The sequence below is a fragment of the Dendrobium catenatum genome, unplaced genomic scaffold (assembly GCF_001605985.2).
Source record: "Dendrobium catenatum unplaced genomic scaffold, ASM160598v2 fragScaff_scaffold_1446, whole genome shotgun sequence".
Lineage (NCBI taxonomy): Eukaryota > Viridiplantae > Streptophyta > Magnoliopsida > Asparagales > Orchidaceae > Dendrobium > Dendrobium catenatum.
The window spans coordinates 1,472,845-1,490,947 of record NW_021319908.1 but is presented as its reverse complement, the minus strand read 5'-3'; the positions used below and the strand labels follow the sequence as shown (position 1 = coordinate 1,490,947).

Here is an 18,103-nt window from a genome sequence, read left to right as displayed (position 1 = left end):
AATTACCTTTTATGAAAATTACATTACTTGATGATATAGTACTTTCTTTAAAATTGTAATATACAATATGCATGTAATTAAAACATTATACAAATATTAAAATGAGCATACAATATGCATGTAATCTCTTCATTTTAGGTTTTTATTTTATTATTTATTTGATGATTTATTGTAGTTGATATTAAAATTCAATATTGAATTCTAATCGTTCTTTCTTGAATTGTTTTTTTCTTATATTGTTTTCACTTTCTGTTTGTGTTCTGAAAAAAAACAAAGTTTTGCTTGTATGTTATTGAGGGAAATTGATGGAACAGTATGAACAAAATATGTTTATTGAATTGTTTTCTTTTATTGTTTTCACTTTCTGTTTGTTTGCTATTATGTTATTGAGGGAAATTGACAAGGTCTGTTAAAGACTGATTTATTTTGAACAATATATGTTTTTGATATATAACAATATTTATAGTACACAGAAATCTGTGCTAATTTTCATATTTAATTTGGGTACTAGTCATTCTTATCATTACTGTAACTTTACATTTTCAATCCTTGATGGTGGAGTGCTCGTTTTATTTTCCTAGTTGTATGTTGATAACAAGAGGCAAAATTTCGCATGCAATTGTTTTTAATTGAACAAATTTTAAAATGGGGGCCTTCTTATATCAAATTTAAATTTTCATGCATTTCCCATATGCTTACAAAGAATGCATAAGTAATCAAAAGTTTTAGCTATCATGCGGATGATTCTACAATAATAATATGGTAAAGCAAACTAAAAAATGTCTAATAAATTTCAAACGTTGTCATGGAAGTTAGCAATTTGAGACATGCTCATGATTCCTAATTAGTGGTAGTTGCCCTGACTAGCATAGGAGGAATGGACAGATTATTGAATGGAGGAAGGGGTGATATTCAACTTGAAGAATTGGATTACCATTTTTTGTGCTCTCACGTGCGAGGGGTTGGGTGGTCTTGGCAGAGGCTATGCTGGTCGCTGGAACCCATCTTAGGTTTGATACTAGAATTAAGGTGGGTTTAGTTTTAAGTAAGCCTTATTCTTATTTTGCTCGATCAATTTAAATGGAAGCCTTACCAAATCAGTGATGTTTGGCAAACCATGAAACCCAAATATAACTGATCTCAACATGAACTGAATGCATCGGGCTTGTTGTGCGATAGAAAAGTCGCCCTCAAACTTAAGCGAAAACTCTATAAGATGGTGGTGAGACCTGCAATGCTTTATGGTGCCGAATGTTGGCTATTAAAAGAGAAGCATAATACTAAGTTAAGTGTTGCAGATATGAGGACGCTTAGGTGGATGAGTGGCTTTACCCTTAGAGATAGGATATGAAATGAGCATATACGTGAAAAAGTTGGAGTAGCTCCAGTGGAAGATAATATTAGATAGAGTCGCCTTAGATTGTTTGGTCACATCAAACGGAGGCCTTTCGATAACTCGGTTAGGAAAGTTGAGGTATTAGATTTGTGACTTATATTAAGAAAGGTAGAGGTAGACCTAAAAAGACTTGGTTAGAAAATATTACAAATGATATTTTTCATTATTAGATTTAAATGAGAATTTCACTTTTGACATGACAAATTGGTGAAAAAAAGATTCATGTAGCCGACCTCACGTAGTGGGACAAAAGCTTGATATTGTTGTTGTTGCTGCTTCTCTTGCACACCATAGCATCTTTACTTTGTGAAAACATATGAACAATATATCATCCTCATCTTTTAACCAAGCTCTAAAATTTTTAATTGCTATAACTTTATCACGAGATTAGTTAGTTCTTGCTATCTTAATTGTATTGGTATATTTAAATTTAATTATTTAGATCAAGTTGTTCTTATCGATTGTTTCATTGGTTAATAGTATTTTAGATGCAAGAGTATTATTTTGATAGTTCTTACTTAAATGCAATTAAAACGTCATGCAGTTATTAAGTAAATGAAACGGATGAAAACTCAAGCATTTAGAAGAATTAAAATCAATTTTGATGAGGTGTATTTAAGGGGCATTAAATTACTTAAGTATTATTTTTTAAATTTATTAATGATTTATAATACAATGAAGGGGAAAGATAATTAAAAAAAAAAATAAAATGAATGGCCAAGATTTATTATGGGTGGAAACTCAAGCCCCTTTTATAATAGTAGTATAGATATGCATAATAGATCATCCTCATCTTTTAACCAAGCTTTGAAAATTTTAATTGCTATGAGTTTATCATGAGATTAGTTAGTGCTTGCTATCTTAATTGTATTGGTATATTTAAATTTAATTATTTAGATCAAGTTGTCCTTATCGATTGTTCCATTGGTTAATAGTATTTGAGACGCAAGAGTATTATTTTGATACCTTTTTCCCTATAGCTTTACATCTCCAAAAATTTCTTGGCAAGAATTGGTTGGTTTTATTTTGGAGCCACAATTTTATGGGTTATTGTATTCCTGATTTTGAATACTATACTCATTAACAACATGGGACATGTTGAATCCTTCTTAAAAGTGTTTTCAAAATTTTATAATAATTTTTTGCTCATCAAACTTGTCAAAAAATAAGGATGATTGGATGGCATGTTCGTCTAGTTTTTTGGTGTATTTAGTCAGTATATTTACATACATTTTTTATTCTCGAACAACCCCTATTATTAATTTTAAGCAATTTAAAAGGTTTTTCTCTTTTAAATTTTTATTTGCATTTCATAAATTAGAGCCACTGGGTGAAAACTTTTGATGCATGATTGCTGATCAAATGATCATAAAAATTTCTTAGAATTGTGTTTATGATTTTAAAGAAAATGGACGGTTTAAATTGTACATTTGATTATCATAATATGAAAACTAAATGGGAGATCTCAATAGTAGAAAATTCCATTTCTTCTCTCTAAGTATTTGTGTTTCTCATGATTGTCCATCAATGGTATCATACAGTATTTTATATGTATATTACATACGCTTTGAGTATATTTTATCAATGGTATCATACAGTCCTCATACCCAATGCAAATGTAGTTTAAATTTAAATATAATATTAATTGTTGTGGTCTATAACCTTTTATGATGTTGCCTAGTTTATGAGTTAGCATATATACCATAATATCCAAGAATAGTGAGCCTTACCAACACCTTTGAAATGGTTAGAAGCATGACCTTTTTTTGAGGACATAAATTGATTTTTTGTATAAGTTGAGTTGATCACATATGGTTATTATCTATATAGATGCTCATTATGTTTGAAAATAACAAATACTCATATCAAGTATATTTTATTATATGAATATGATTATTTTAAAGGAGATTTTACAATATAAGCTTAGTTGATCATCATTATGTGCTCTGCATGTGGGCAATATTGTTATAATATATTGGAATGAATGTTTACTTAGAGACTTTATAATGAGACTAGATTAATTGTGGCATAAATGGAAAATATATGTTGCTTGGGATAATAAATATATTCTGAGTCTTGTATCATTAATCAAGAGTTGCTAAAAAACATTAGTCAAGCTTGATGGGATGGCTGTCGAGTAAATGGATTGAATTATCAAAAGATTCTAGACTTGTCAAGAAGTAGTGAAACTATCGAGATATCTTCATTTTATGCTCGAGTGAGATCGGTATTCAAGATAATAAGACATGCATGGTAGTTTTTTGATGTAAGCACACTAGTTAGAAAAGCCAAACAGGGAGAACAATGGGCAAAACTAAACCAAACTCGATTCAAATAGTAGCAATCATCTATAACATCCCAAAGCCGACGAAAAAACTAGAAGAGAAGTCAAAAGAAACAAAGAAAATAAAATAAAAAAAAACGCTATCCTCAGACAACCGTCAAAGCGGGTTCCAAACCCACCACAGCAAGATAGTCCAACCGTCCAATCCAAACTCCTCCAACAAATGCTCCCAAATTAGCCAACAAACACCACCAAAGCTCAAGAAGAAGGATACAAATGGAGTGGAACTTGCGTAGAGAAGAAAGATGTAAGAAGCCGAGAAGAAAGAGGAGAAGCTCGCAAGCTTTCCTAGAGGAGAAGGAGAATGGAACAAGCTCTCAAGCTTTTCCAAGAAGAACCCTCAGGTTTTAGCAACTTTGCTCTCAATAATCAACTCCCTCTCCCTTTCAAAATATTTCATATTTATAGGCAAGAGAGGAGAAACCAAACAGCCCCAAAAACTCTTCACGTTCTAAATTAAATGAGGGAAATGATAAGCCAACAACCACCTCACAATATTCCCCAAGACCAAGAAACAGAGCACCAAAACCACATAAAAACCCTAGCAGCCATGGGAAAGCAGCCTAGCTTGGGACCCGAAGAGGCAGCTGCAGGAACCAAAGAGGCCCGCACGGAACCGAGGAACCAAAGGCATGGGAAAACCACCCAGTATAGAAAACCAAAAGCTAGCCACGGAAACCCACGGGACAAAGGCACGGAAAAACAGCCAACCAGCATAGGAATCCAAGGGACAAGTTCAGAATTTTAAGAAGAAAAGAGGAGAAGGGACAAGACCACTCCATAATGAATCCAACTTATGAGCTTACCTTAGTAGATTAATGAGCTATGTAGATCAATAAATTCCCCCATTGAATGAACTAAACTTCAATTCATCATTAATGAGCTAGCAATTTAGCAATTAAAGCTCAACTCCAATGTACTACCTCCTTCCAAACATCACCATATGCCCAAAATCGAGGACCATAAGCCAACCCGAGAACCAGCAGCAGCCAAGGACCAATCGAGCTAGCAAACCAAAGGTCTACCAAGCCCCAAGCACAACCTACCATGATCATTGGATGCCTTCCATCATTGGATAGATAAGAAAATAAAAAAACTACATTAACATACTATTGTTCAATATTAAAATAAAAATACAGAATATTTGATAGCATCAATTCCCCCATGGTGGGAAATTCTCATTTCCTGATGAGAAAGCTTCAGCAACTCTTTCATAAAGCTCCAAATTTCGGATTTTTAGATCACCAGCATCAATCCAGGTGCAATCACTTAATGGTCGATTGCTCCATTTGACCAAAAACCTCTTGTGTTCACCATATCTTGTTTTAGTGACTTTCATATCAACAACATCTTCAATCTGATCTTCAGACTTTGCCAAAGGAGTGGAGAGTGACAAAGTTTCAATGTCCATAGAATCATCAGAATTTTCTTCATATAAAGAAAGGTCATAAACATTAAAAACAAGAGAAGTGCCAACAGTAATAGGTAGATCCAGCAAGTAGGCATTACTGCCTAATTTTCAAAGCACACGAAAAGAACCAAATTTCTTTGTGCTTAACTTTCTAAAAGTACCAACAGGAAATCGTTGGCGACGAAAGTAAGCCATAACCAAGTCACCCACATTGAAATTCACTTCTTTTCGATGTTTATCAGCATTAGATTTGTACTTAGCATTAGCCTTTTGGAGTCTTTCAAGGACTTGCTATTGGATAGTCTTTATGTGGTCAAATGTTTCAAAAGCTTCAGCACTAGTTTTATTAGGTAAGGGCAAGCAGTTTCTATCTAAAATGTGAGGAATAAGCTGTCCATAAATAATTTCAAAAGGAATTTTACCAGTGGAACGATTAATAGAATTATTGTAAGCAAACTCAGCCTGAGGTAATACTAAATCCCATTGGGATGGTTTTTCTCCAACAAAGCATTTTAGCAAATTTCCTAAGCTTCTATTGACAACCTCAGTTTGCCCATCAGTTTGACGATGATAGACACTACTAAATTGAAGAGTAGTTCCAAGTTTTGCCCAAAGAGTTCTCCAAAAAATGACTAAAAAATCTAGTGTCTCGATCAGAAGTAAAAGTACGAGGAATACCATGAAAATGAACAATTTGTTTAAAAAATAAATCAGCAATATGAGAAGCATCAGAAGTTTTCTTGCAAGGAATAAAATGTGTAATTTTGCTAAATCGATCCACAACCACAAAAATAGAGTCAAATTTTCGAGAAGTAACCGGCAAACCCAAAATGAAATCCATGGAAATATCCTCCCAAGGTTTGTTTGGAATAGGCAAAGGAGTATACAAACCAGAATTTTGTGAAGTTCCCTTGAAAGCCTAACATATTTTACATGCAATATCCTTTCTCATATGAGGCCAAAAATATTTTCTTCAACCAAAGGAATTGTTTTCCCTTGCCCAAAATGTCCTCCCAAACCTCCACTATGCAATTCTCTCACAAGTTGTTCTCTTAAAGAATTCTTAGATATGCAGTCTAGTTCCCTTAAACAAAAAATCTTGATGTATAACAAACTGAGCAGAAGAATTAGTTTCAGAAGCAAGACAAGAATCCCAAATATTTTTAAAATTAGAATCACTTTCATAAGTATCTTTCAAAAAATCAAAAGAAGTAACAGTCGGAAAAACAGTTATCAACAAATGAGATCTTCGACTTAAAGCATCAGCAACCTTATTCAAACCCTAGTTTTATATTTGATATGAAAAGAATACTCTTACAAGAAAGAAACCCATTTGGCATGTCTTTTGTTCAGATTTTTTTGTGAACCAAAAAATCGTAAAACCTCGTGATCAGTATTTAAAATAAATTCCCGTTGAATCAAATAACATCTCCAGAATTTCAAAGCTTGAACAATAGCATAAAACTCCAAGTCATAAGTAGAATATCGAGATCGAACATCATTTAAGTTTTCACTAAAATATGCAATAGGCTTTCCTTCCTGACTTAATACAGCACCAATACCAATATGCGAAGCATCACAATCAACTTCAAAAACTTTTTCAAAATTTGATAGACTAAGAATTGTAGCCTGATTCATTTTGAATTTGATAAGTTGAAAAGTTTTTTCAGCCTCAGGGGTCCAGTTAAAGACTCCTTTTTTTAAACAATCAGTGATAGGAGCAATTACAGAACTGAAGTTTTTAATGAATCGACGATAAAAAGATGCTAACCCATGAAAACCTCTTACCTCACTGATATTTTTAGGAACAGGCCAGCTCTGTATTGCCTCAATTTTTACAGGATCTACTTTGATTCCCTTAGCAGACACAATGTAACCCAAGAATGTCAAACTTGAAGTCATAAAAGAACACTTCTTTAAATTGATATACAGTTTTTGTTCCCTCAAAGTTTGCAAAATTTGTTTGACATGAAAAAGATGTTCAGATGGATGAATGCTGTAAATCAGAATATCATCAAAATATACTACCACAAACTTTCTAATAAAAGGTCGCAAAATATGATTCATTGTTCGCATAAAAGTACTTGGAGCATTTGACAAACCAAAAGGCATAACAAGCCATTCATACAAGCCTTCTTTGATTTTAAAAGCAGTTTTTCATTCATCTCCAGGTCTAATTCTTATCTGATGATACCCACTTCTCAAATCAATTTTAGAAAAAATTTTGGCACCACTTAGCATATTTAGCATGTCATCCAATCTAGGAATTGGAACCCTGTACTTGATGGTTATTTTATTTATGGCTCGACTATCCACACATCCTCCAGGTTTCGTCTTTCTTAGGAGTAAGCAAAGCAGGCACGACACAAGGACTTTGACTTTTCTGTATTAAACCTTTTTCCAACAGTTCAAACACTTGCTTAGAAAGTTCCTTATGTTCATTTGAACTCATTCTGTAATGTGAAATGTTAGGCAATGTAGCTCCAGGAATTAGGTCAATATGATATTGAATGTCTCTCATTGGGGTAAACCAGTTGGTAACTCATCAGGTGTTAAATCAGAAAATTCATTAAGCAACGATTGTATTTCTTCAGGAATTTCAAGAGCTAAGTCAGTTTCTTTTCCAAGCACCAAATATGCCACATTAGACTGTGTTAATTCATTTGTGTTTAAAATCAATTCAGGAGTGGATGATTTCGCAGTTTTCTTGTTCTTTGTTAATGGGTCAGAAATATTTCTTTGTGGAAAAAGAGTGAACTCCTTATTGTCTTTAATTAAGGTATATGTGTTCTTTTTCCCATTATGAATGATTTTATGATCATAATGTCATGGACGACCCAAAAGAATATGACAAACTTCAAGAGTTACTACATCACAAACAATTTGATTCTTGTAAGCTCAATTTGATTCTTGTAAGCTCATCCAATTGTTAAGTTCATAGTGCATTGTTTGGTTATAGGAACCTCACCCCCTTCTTTAAACCAAGATATTTTATATGACTTAACAAGAGGTTTTGTTTTCAATTTAAGCTTCTCCACCATGTGTTGTGACACAAAATTTCCTGAACTCCCACTATCAATCATTAAGGTACAAATTTTTTCTTCAACAGTGCAGGTAGTTCTAAAGATATTTCTTTTAAGCCATTTATCCACTTTATCAATTTGAGCAGTTAAAACTTGTCGAATTACTAACAATGGTTCTCCTTCATCACCTTCCAAATCAAAATTTTTCATTTTAGCTTCATTTTCAAATTCTGTTTCGTTCTCTTTCATTTTCTATGAAGTTATTTCGTGGAGGTTTGTTTTTTCTGCAAGTTGCCGACAAATGACCATATAGACCACATTTGTAACAAGGCCCAATCAGTTTAGGTTGTTCCATAGGTTTAGATCCCATTAACCCTTTACCCTTATCCAGATTTTAACTTTCAAAAGTTTTAACTTTCACACCCGAAGTTCCCACAGAAGTTTGGGATTGAACTTTAGCCACGCTAGTTTGTCGCCGCTTATATGTTTCAGTTATTTTGTTGCTTCCCCGCAAATGTTGTTTTTCGATTTTCAAGGTCATGCGATAAGCTTCATCTAACTTAATGACATGATGCAAGTTAAGTTGATCCTGTATTGTCCATTTTAACCAATTAAGATATATTGTTACAGTTTTCTCCTCATATTCATCTAAATCATTTCTAGCTTGCAATTTAAAAAAGTTTTCAGTGTATTCTTCCACAGTTTGATTTCCTTGACGCAAATTGTTAAATTCCTGAAAGATAGTTCTTGAATGATTTGAAGGCAGAAATTTTTCTTTCATCCTATCCCAAGTTTGAATTTTTTCTTTATCTTGCGTTAATCTATTGTTTTGTAAGTTTTTTCACCAAGTTAATGCATGTCCCGTTAGTTTTAAACTTGCGAATTTAACTTTTTGGTTATCCATAATTTCTTTCCATTCGAAGAATTGTTTAGGTTGTAATTTTCCTTCAAAATTGTGGACATCGATTTTAATTCCGTAATCCCAGTTTCTTTGTCGCCTATTTTGATTTCTAGGACCCTCATCCTCACTTTCAGAAGTTTGAACATTAGGATTAACATTAGCTTGATTGACATTCAGATTAGCAATTGCTTCAGCCACTGTGTTGCAAATTATTCAATTGTTGCATCATTTGTTGCCAATCCCCTTGATTATTAGCCATTTGTTAATTACAAAAGAGAGAGACTCCCACTTACCCAAAGATAAGCGAACTTGCTTTGATATCAAATTTGATGTAATCACACTAGTTAGAAAAGCCAAACAGGGAGAACAATGGGCAAAACTAAACCAAACTCGATTCAAATAGTAGCAATCATCTATAACATCCCAAAGCCGACGAAAAAACTAGAAGAGAAGTCAAAAGAAATAAAGAAAATAAAATAAAAAAAACGCTATCCTCAGACAACCGTCAGAGCGGGTTCCTCACATGCATCAAAATATAGGTTAAGTAAAATAAGTGCTTAGGGCTAGCAAACTGATGGTCCACCACAGCAAGATAGTCCAACCGTCCAATCCAAACTCCTCCAGCAAATGCTCCCAAATCAGCCAACAAACACCACCGAAGCTCAAGAAGAAGGATACAAATGGAGTGGAACTTGTGTAGAGAAGAAAGAGGTAAGAAGCCGAGAAGAAAGAGGAGAAGCTCGCAAGCTTTCCTAGAGGAGAAGGATAATGGAACAAGCTCTCAAGCTTTTCCAAGAAGAACCCTCAGGTTTTAGCAACTTTGCTCTCAATAATCAACTCCCTCTCCCTTTCAAAATATCTCATATTTATAGGCAAGAGAGGAGAAACCAAACAGCCCCAAAAACTCTTCACATTCTAAATTAAATGAGGGAAATGATAAGCCAACAGCCACCTCACAATATTCCCCAAGACTACACAGGAAACAGAGCACCAAAACCACGGGAAAGCAGCCCAGCTTGGGACCCGAAGAGGTAGCTGTAGGAATCAAAGAGGCCCGCACGGAACTGAGGAACCAAAGGCATGGGAAAATCACCCAGTACAGAAAACTAAAAGCTAGCCACGGAAACCCACAGGACAAATGCATGGAAAATAGTCAGCCAGCATAGGAACCTAAGGGACAAGCTCAGAATTTTAAGAAGAAAAGGGGAGGAGAAGGGACAAGACCACTCCATAATGAATCCAACTTATGAGCTTACCTTAGTAAATTAATGAGCTAGGTAGATCAATAAATTCCCCCATTGAATGAACTAAACTTCAGCTCATCATTAATGAGCTAGCAACTTAGCAATTAAAGCTCAACTCCAATGAACCACCTCCTTCCAAACATCACCATAAGCCCAAAATTGAGGACCATAAGCCAACCCGAGAACCAGTAGCAGCCAAGGACCAATCGAGCTAGCAAACCAAAGGTCTACCAAGCCCCAAGCACAACCTACCATGATCATTGGATGCCTTCCATCATTGTATAGCTAAAAAAATAAAAAAACTACATTAACATAATAATGTTCAATATTAAAATAAAAATACAGAATATTTGATAGCATCAGTTTTTAAGTGGACTTTGCATTAGCCAAGAGAGGCAATTAGAACTGAATTCAATAACTTTTATGAGCTCTTTATGTATGTCTAGAAAGTTTTATGTTCCTTACCAAGAACAAAAGATTGCCAGGAGAATTTGACATTTTCTGGAATGTATACAACTATTCTTGATAGAGATATATGACATGTCGAGAAAAGAACAAACCATATTAAGTGATAAATCATCATTGCTAAAACCGTTGTGTTATTACCGAGTAACTTTGATTAGTTGTCAAGCACATTATATGCCTTATTGAGGGCTTTATGCATTGTACAGAAAAAAACCAGATGAAGCTTGCTATGAATAGTTTGTGAGTTAAACTAGGAGTTGCTAAGTCTAATCATCTTAGGATAATCGAGCAATCCAAGGTTGTTGAGGTGATCAGGAAGTGGGTAGAATGAGTTGACACCAGCAAGATGAACTTCCCTAAGCCATTGGAATGATTTGTAAATATACAAGGTTGGCTACCAAGAGGTTGCATTTCATTCGGAAGAGGCTCACATGTACAAGAGATGAGCTGATTTGGTGTGGTTGAGGTTGATTGAAGTGTTGCTTGGATGCTTTGGCAAGGAAGTGCCAATATATTCTTATGGTTGAGATCAGAGGAGCAATAAATTAAGAGGAGCCTCCTACTATGATCGTCTCAATCCTTGTCGAGGATTGCCTAAGAGGTGTTTCAACACTATGAAGTGGTGTTTTATCCTACCAAAATGAGTGCCGAGATGTCAATGAAGACAAACAAAGATTGCCAAAGGTCAAGTAGGAGTGCCTATTTAGGTGCATGAGTCGAGTTTGGATCTTACTCGAAAATAACCTTAGACAAGTATAGTTAACTTGAACTAGTCTTATTTAATAAACAAGTCAAAAACCTAAACTTGAACCTGAAACGATGTGACATGAAAAATATTTAAGTCTTGTCGAGCTGGTGTCAACTCGACCCGAAATGAACATGGCAATAAAAATAAAATTTAATATGATTTCATTTAAAAAAATCTTGGTTATTTTAGCAATCCAAACTTGACCCAATTTTTTGAGTCATTTTATCTTGACCCAAACTCGACCATAATATTTGACTCGAACCCAATATTGGCAACTTGTGCGCCAAGTAAAATATTGCTCATAAGTTGAGCTAACGTGGCTACATAGAGGAGCGAGTCTTGTTGAGATGATTCCATTTGGTGGTGCCAAGAAGTTTCATGTTAGAGATTCAAATTGGTGAAGAGCTGAGTTTTGAATTGGGAGAAGTTTTCAGAATTTGAAAATAGAATGTTCAACTAAAACAAGTCTTATTTTAAACTCATCTCTCTTGAAATGTTAATGATGTGTAATATAATTTTGTAAGTTCATTTTGAGCTCTAGTTGACATGCTTTAGTTTCCTTATGTAATTCTTTGTTTAAAAATGAATCATAAGAGACATGCCTCATGGTGTGCCTCAACACAAGTTTTAAAAAAAATGCCATGAGGCGTACGCCTTAGCATGATCGAGGCGCGCCCCTGTACAATTTGTAAGAGGCATAAGCCTAAGAAATTATGATTTAGATAATTCATTTTTTAATATTTAAATGTAATAGAGAAAATAAATCTTATTTTGTTATTTCTCTACCCCAAACCCAAAACAAACAAATCGAGAAACACGACCTCACATACCTCTCGAGTATAGTTGCACGTTGAACTCGCATTCAACGCGGCTACTGCTCCCAATCGCACACTACTACAACCACTACTTGTTTGTATTAAATATGGATTGGGAGAGACTTACTATTTGTTATCATCTTACTTTAACTTGTTTTGTTCTTATTTTGATTTCTTACTTAGATGTTAATATGTTACTTGTTTTTTTTTTTAATTTAATAGTTTAATTATGATGCTTATATCTTAAAATGCCTCAAGGCTTATGCCTCACTTAACGGATACAATACATGTCAATATTTAATTCCTCACTTTCAAACCTTGATATAATTGAGAGCTTTCAAGATGCTTGTATTTGCAGATGAGATTAAAATATTAAATGCTTTTGCCATGATTTCTTTGAGTAATAGTGGGCTGACACAAGAAAATGCTGAAAAATAAATGAAGCTGTAGATGAACATATCCCCTATTGTTGAGAGCTTGTTTGGTTGTGTCTGGAGTTAGAAACATGGAGGAGGGGTTTTGGAGAAAACATCAAGTGTTATGGGAATTCTTTTGAATAGGGACTACTTATGTTTCTTAGCGAAGAAGCTTGACATAACTAATTACTACTCTTGGAGCCTTCTTGTGAATGTCTCATTTTGTTCTAGCTCCTAGTGTACCAAAGGGAGGTTTAAGTCCTCTTGCAGTCAAATGCCTTCCTTTGTAAGCTGCACTAAGCTCAGGAGGTAAAATTATCAAGTTGAATTAAATAGTGCATTGAAATTATGTGACATACCTAAGAAGTGCATAGAGGAATTAAATGAGGGCAGCATGCTACTTGCAAACATATTATATGAAATTCCTTAATCCGGAAATGTATTGGGGCATGACTTGTCATATGTATAGTTTTATTCATTTATCATATACTTGTTATTAGATAGTTCTATATTATTTGTGTGTTTATTTAACATTTTTCTAAGACTTGCTTTACGGGTTCCCACTTATTAGAGCTCTCAGTTTTCCAAAATTTTCATGTTTCAAGATGCCTTCCATCAAGCCTTATGATGAGTCATTTAATTCTTATGAGCATGTGGATTATTTTTTTGCTGTCATGTTCATTCAACATGCTAGCAAGTACCAACTCATTTGTGTGGCAAGTTTTCTTAACTATTCTTAAATGGAAAGCACAAATTGGTACTACTTGCTCTTTTGAGTTTTTTTTTGGATTTGGATTATTTTTGGGCCCTCATGCACATGGATCGACCAATCAACTCACTGTTGTGCCACAATTTCTCATTTATTCTCAAAGTTTGTCTTGGTTCCTAGTTTGATTGTTGATTTGACCAAGATCCTTGTTGACTAGTTCATTGTGAATGACTTCACCATTAAAGACTCCTCTCATCACTTGAGCATTCATTAGAATGAAGAGGTGGAGGAGAGGCATGGGGGCGTTTCTCTGGAAAGCCAAATAAATCCTAAGGGTCAACTTCTTTAGGGACATTGCCTTAATTAGAATTTTCTAGAATCTTTTTGTAGCCAAGTAAGCACTTGAAGTTTTCAATCAATGGTTCCTTAAGGACCCAAACAAGTGCAAAACGTAGAAGTTTTCAATCAATGGTTCTCTTAAGGACCCAAACAAGTGCAAAACGTAAACATCAAAGCAACGGCCCATAAAATACTGCCAGAATAGAAGACCACGGTAAGAAAAACCAACTGCAACTATATGAGCCCAACCACAAACTGATTAAATACACCTCTTTGCACAATGTTTCTAAGGAGAAGCCAAATTAAGCCCAAGAGCCATTTTCAAACTTCTTTGTGTCGTCTTCCTTTAGAGACTTCACCTTGGACCTTTCTGTTAGTGCTCTTAAGGGAACTCTCATAGGTACATAAACTTAATTTGAATTTTCATTGCTCTACTTATAGCTCATGAAGGAATCAAAGCTTACAATCAAGGGTTCTCTTAAGGCCCCAAACAAGGGCTAAGGGTATCTATCCAATTAATGACTCATAAAATACTGCCAAAAAGGAATATCACTGCAAGAAAAACCAAATGCAACAATATAGGCACCCCCATAAATTGATTAAATGCACCTTTGCACACATTCTGAACCAATATTGCTACGAAAACACTAAATGATGATCAATTGCCAATTTGCCATAGCTGTGAGCCCCAGATTGTATTAATAGCATTGATTTTTGGCCTAATATTTTCACTTGCTCTGTGCTTGGTGTCATTTTATTGAAAATTGTTTACATTTAATGAAGAAATATACAGTCACTTCTTCTATGATTGTAGGCTAAGCTTATTATATGTAGAGTTCCATGGAACAGTTCTAGCATCAATAGATCCCTTCATTAATATATGGCTAGAAGGTTTGTTTATGGTAAACTTTTCCTTCTATTATTATTTCAAGTTATGGATTCGAGACAAATATTAGCATTTCATGCTTATAACAGTAATCATAATTTTTTTAAAAAAATATTTTTTGTCATCTATGATGAATGGTCTGTGTTATTATGATTAATTGTTGTATATTTCATTATGCTATATTATTGGGCCCTAACTTCTATTGAAAATGCCAACTGATAACGTCACAATGAAGATAAAATAGGTTCTGCTTTAGCTTACGTGCTCATCCGTCTTCAAATTTTTTGGTATCATTTGAAATGGTTTTACTAATGACCAAATCATTATTGTTTGTAGGGTGGTCCTGCTAATGCTCTTCTTAAAGCTGATGTGCCATGGTCTGCACGTAGGGGCAATCTCTCTGAGAGTGATCGAGTTCTTAAAACAGTGAAGGGGTAATTTTTTCTTTATTCTATTTGGAAAACCATCCATTATTTAGTAACGGGGCTTGTTTGGGCTTTGGTAGCGCATTGTAAGTGTTTGATAGCTGTAAATCCTTGTACTTTGAACTATATTTTGATTAAGTTCTCCTAATTTTATGTTAAGACTGAAGAAACTTTGCAAAAATAAGAGCTCTTCAATATTGAGCATATCTTCAAATTAACATTTCTAATTCTTATTTTTTCTTGTTATAAGCAGTATTTTGAATAAGCTTACACCAGAAAAATTCGATGTTCTCAAGGGCCAGCTGATTGATGCTGGAATAACCACTCAAGAAATTTTAAAGGTTCTCGTGTTCTTCATAGAAGAAAAATAGCTTTTTATATATTTATTTTCTTCTAGATTTTACGCTCAAAACAATAATTTTGCAGGGTGTGATTTCTCTAATATTTGATAAAGCAGTTTTGGAACCTACCTTCTGTCCTATGTATGCTCAGTTGTGCTCTGAGCTCAACGAAGGAATCCCTCCATTCCCTCCTGACGAACCAAATGGGAAAGAGATTACATTCAAGCGTATATTGTTGAATATATGTCAGGAGGCATTTGAAGGAGCTGACCATCTTAGATCTGAGATCAGCAAATTAACAGGCCCAGATCAGGAAATAGAACGCAGAGATAAAGAGAGAATGGTAAAGCTTCGAACCCTTGGAAATATTCGTTTGATTGGGGAACTTTTGAAGCAGAAGATGGTGCCAGCAAAAATTGTCCATCATATTGTCCAGGTTCATATAATTAGTATCATATTACTCTCAGATATCATTAGATGCTCTTTATGTAAATTTACTGATTACTATTATTCTGAGCAGGAACTGCTGGGGCCGGATGTTAAAGCTTGCCCTGCTGAGGAGAATGTCGAGGCTATCTGCCAGTTTTTTAACACCATCGGCAAGCAGTTGGATGAAATCCCAAAGTCACGACGTGTTAATGATGCCTATTTTAACCGGTTGAAGGAGCTAACGACCAACCTCCAGCTTGCTCCACGCCTGAGGTTTATGGTCCGTGATGTACTTGATCTCCGCGCTCATAATTGGGTTCCTCGCCGTGAAGAGGTGGGACTTCATTACATATTTTTGTTATCTTTATGAGTGAGCTCTTAAAAAGAAGAGATTCTTTTTTGTGGTGGCGTTAGAGAAGTTGCAGGAATTTTGGTTGTCTTATCCGCTTGACTAAGGTGATATCAATGCTTCACATTTTGTTTGCATTCTTTTGGTTGAGCAGGTGATAGCCAAAACCATCTCTGAGATCCACTCGGAGGCGGAGAAGACTCTTGGATTGCGCCCTGGAGCAACTGCTAACATGAGAAATGGCCGCGGTGCCGGCGGTTTGGGAGGAGGTATGAACTCCGGAGGGTCATCACTAAAGCCTCCTGGTGCTGGAGGCATGATGATGCCTGGAATGCCTGGTGTGAGAATGATGCCAGGAATGCCAGGGATGCCTGGGATGGATGGTGATAACTGGGAAGTGGTTCCTCGTTCTTCCCGGTCCATGCCGAGAGCCCAACAGAGCTCTCTCGTCACCAAACCATCACCTTCGAACATAAATCCTAAGCTGCTACCTCAGGGTAGCGGCGGCCTACTGGCCGGAAGGTCAAGTGCGCTATTGCAAGGTAGTACTCAACCATCTCGTGCTCCTCCTATTGTTTCTGGAACCACAGAGCCCATTTCTCAGAACGTTGGCTCGGCAAAACCTCAAGCTACAGTGCCTCACCCAGTTCAAGCTTCTGAGAAGCAAATGCCAGGAGCACGGCTGAACCCTGATGTGTTGCACAAGAAAACAATTGCCCTCCTGGAGGAGTATTTCAATGTACGCATTCTCGACGAGGCATTGTATTGCGTCGAGGAGCTTAAGAGCCCTCAATATCACCCAGAAATTGTCAAGGAAGCCATTAACCTTGCCCTTGACAAGGGCCCATCTTGCCTGGACCCTCTTGTCAGGTTTTTTGAGTACATGATCGCAAAGAAGGTTTTCACACCACGGGATTTGGGCACTGGCTTTTTGCTTTATGGATCAATCCTGGATGATATCAGCATTGACCTGCCAAAGGCTCCAATTCTCTTTGGTGAGGTCATTGGGAAACTTATTTTAGCTAATGGACTGGGCTTCAAGGTTGTGGAGGAAATCTTAAAGAAAGTGGAGGATAATAGGCTCCAATCTGCTATATTTGAAGCTGTGATGAAATCTTTGCAGGCAAGCCCAGCAGGTCAGAAGGTTTTAGCTGAAAATTCTGATGATATAAAGACTTGCATGAGCATACTTTCATAAAATCAAAGTTGCTAGCGGGGTTTGGCTATTGCAGGTGTGTCTTTATGTAACTTTATCAAACTGATAAATCGGTTGGCACTCTTTCTTTTTCTATTTATTTTTTATTTGAGATTTCCCTCGTTTCCTTTTTCTTTTTTCTTAATTCTTAAGAGGTAAACTTCCTTGACAATCTTATGAGCTGTGAGAAGTTTTCTGAATTTTAATGAGTTGTATATTTATGCGAGTGACATTTTTATTAGTGATTCAAGTCTGAAAAAGGAAAAAAAAAAGCCATGGATTTTTGGCTAAGAGATCCACAGCATGTCCAGCTGATGAATTAACTTTTGCAAACAAATGTTTTTGAAATGTATTGATTTTTTTTTTCATTTAAGAACTTTTTTGCCTTGAACTTTTGGGTGGTGGTAGATGGATTTTTGAGCAAAAAAGGTGTAGTGAGAGAAGTTGAATTTATTGTGATTTTGTTAATTGTTATAGTACAAGTTTTTGGTTGAGTATGCATGACATTTCCTTCCCATCTGTTGATTGAAAGAATAACTCGCACTTTGATCTGAACTATTAAGGTTTCGTTTGGGACGGCTTTTTTATTGCTCTTAAAGCATCTTTTTAGTACAAAAATTAAAAAATTTGTATTAGAAAGCTGCTTTAAGAAGCAGTAAAAAAGCTA

General features: G+C 35.3%; 1 protein-coding gene across 1 annotated transcript in view; it reads left to right on the top strand.

Annotated features, from left to right (window-relative positions):
* The window catches only part of LOC110106894 (eukaryotic translation initiation factor), a 23,584-nt gene extending 5,815 nt beyond the window's left edge, over positions 1-17,769 (top strand). Inside the window, exons 5-9 of the mRNA XM_020836974.2 lie at positions 15,034-15,131; positions 15,376-15,463; positions 15,549-15,899; positions 15,984-16,226; positions 16,396-17,769. Of these exons, the coding sequence (XP_020692633.1) occupies positions 15,034-15,131; positions 15,376-15,463; positions 15,549-15,899; positions 15,984-16,226; positions 16,396-17,439 (1,824 nt within the window). The 3' untranslated portion in view covers positions 17,440-17,769. The remainder of the gene's footprint in view (positions 1-15,033; positions 15,132-15,375; positions 15,464-15,548; positions 15,900-15,983; positions 16,227-16,395) is intronic.
* Positions 17,770-18,103: the final 334 nt, after the last annotated feature.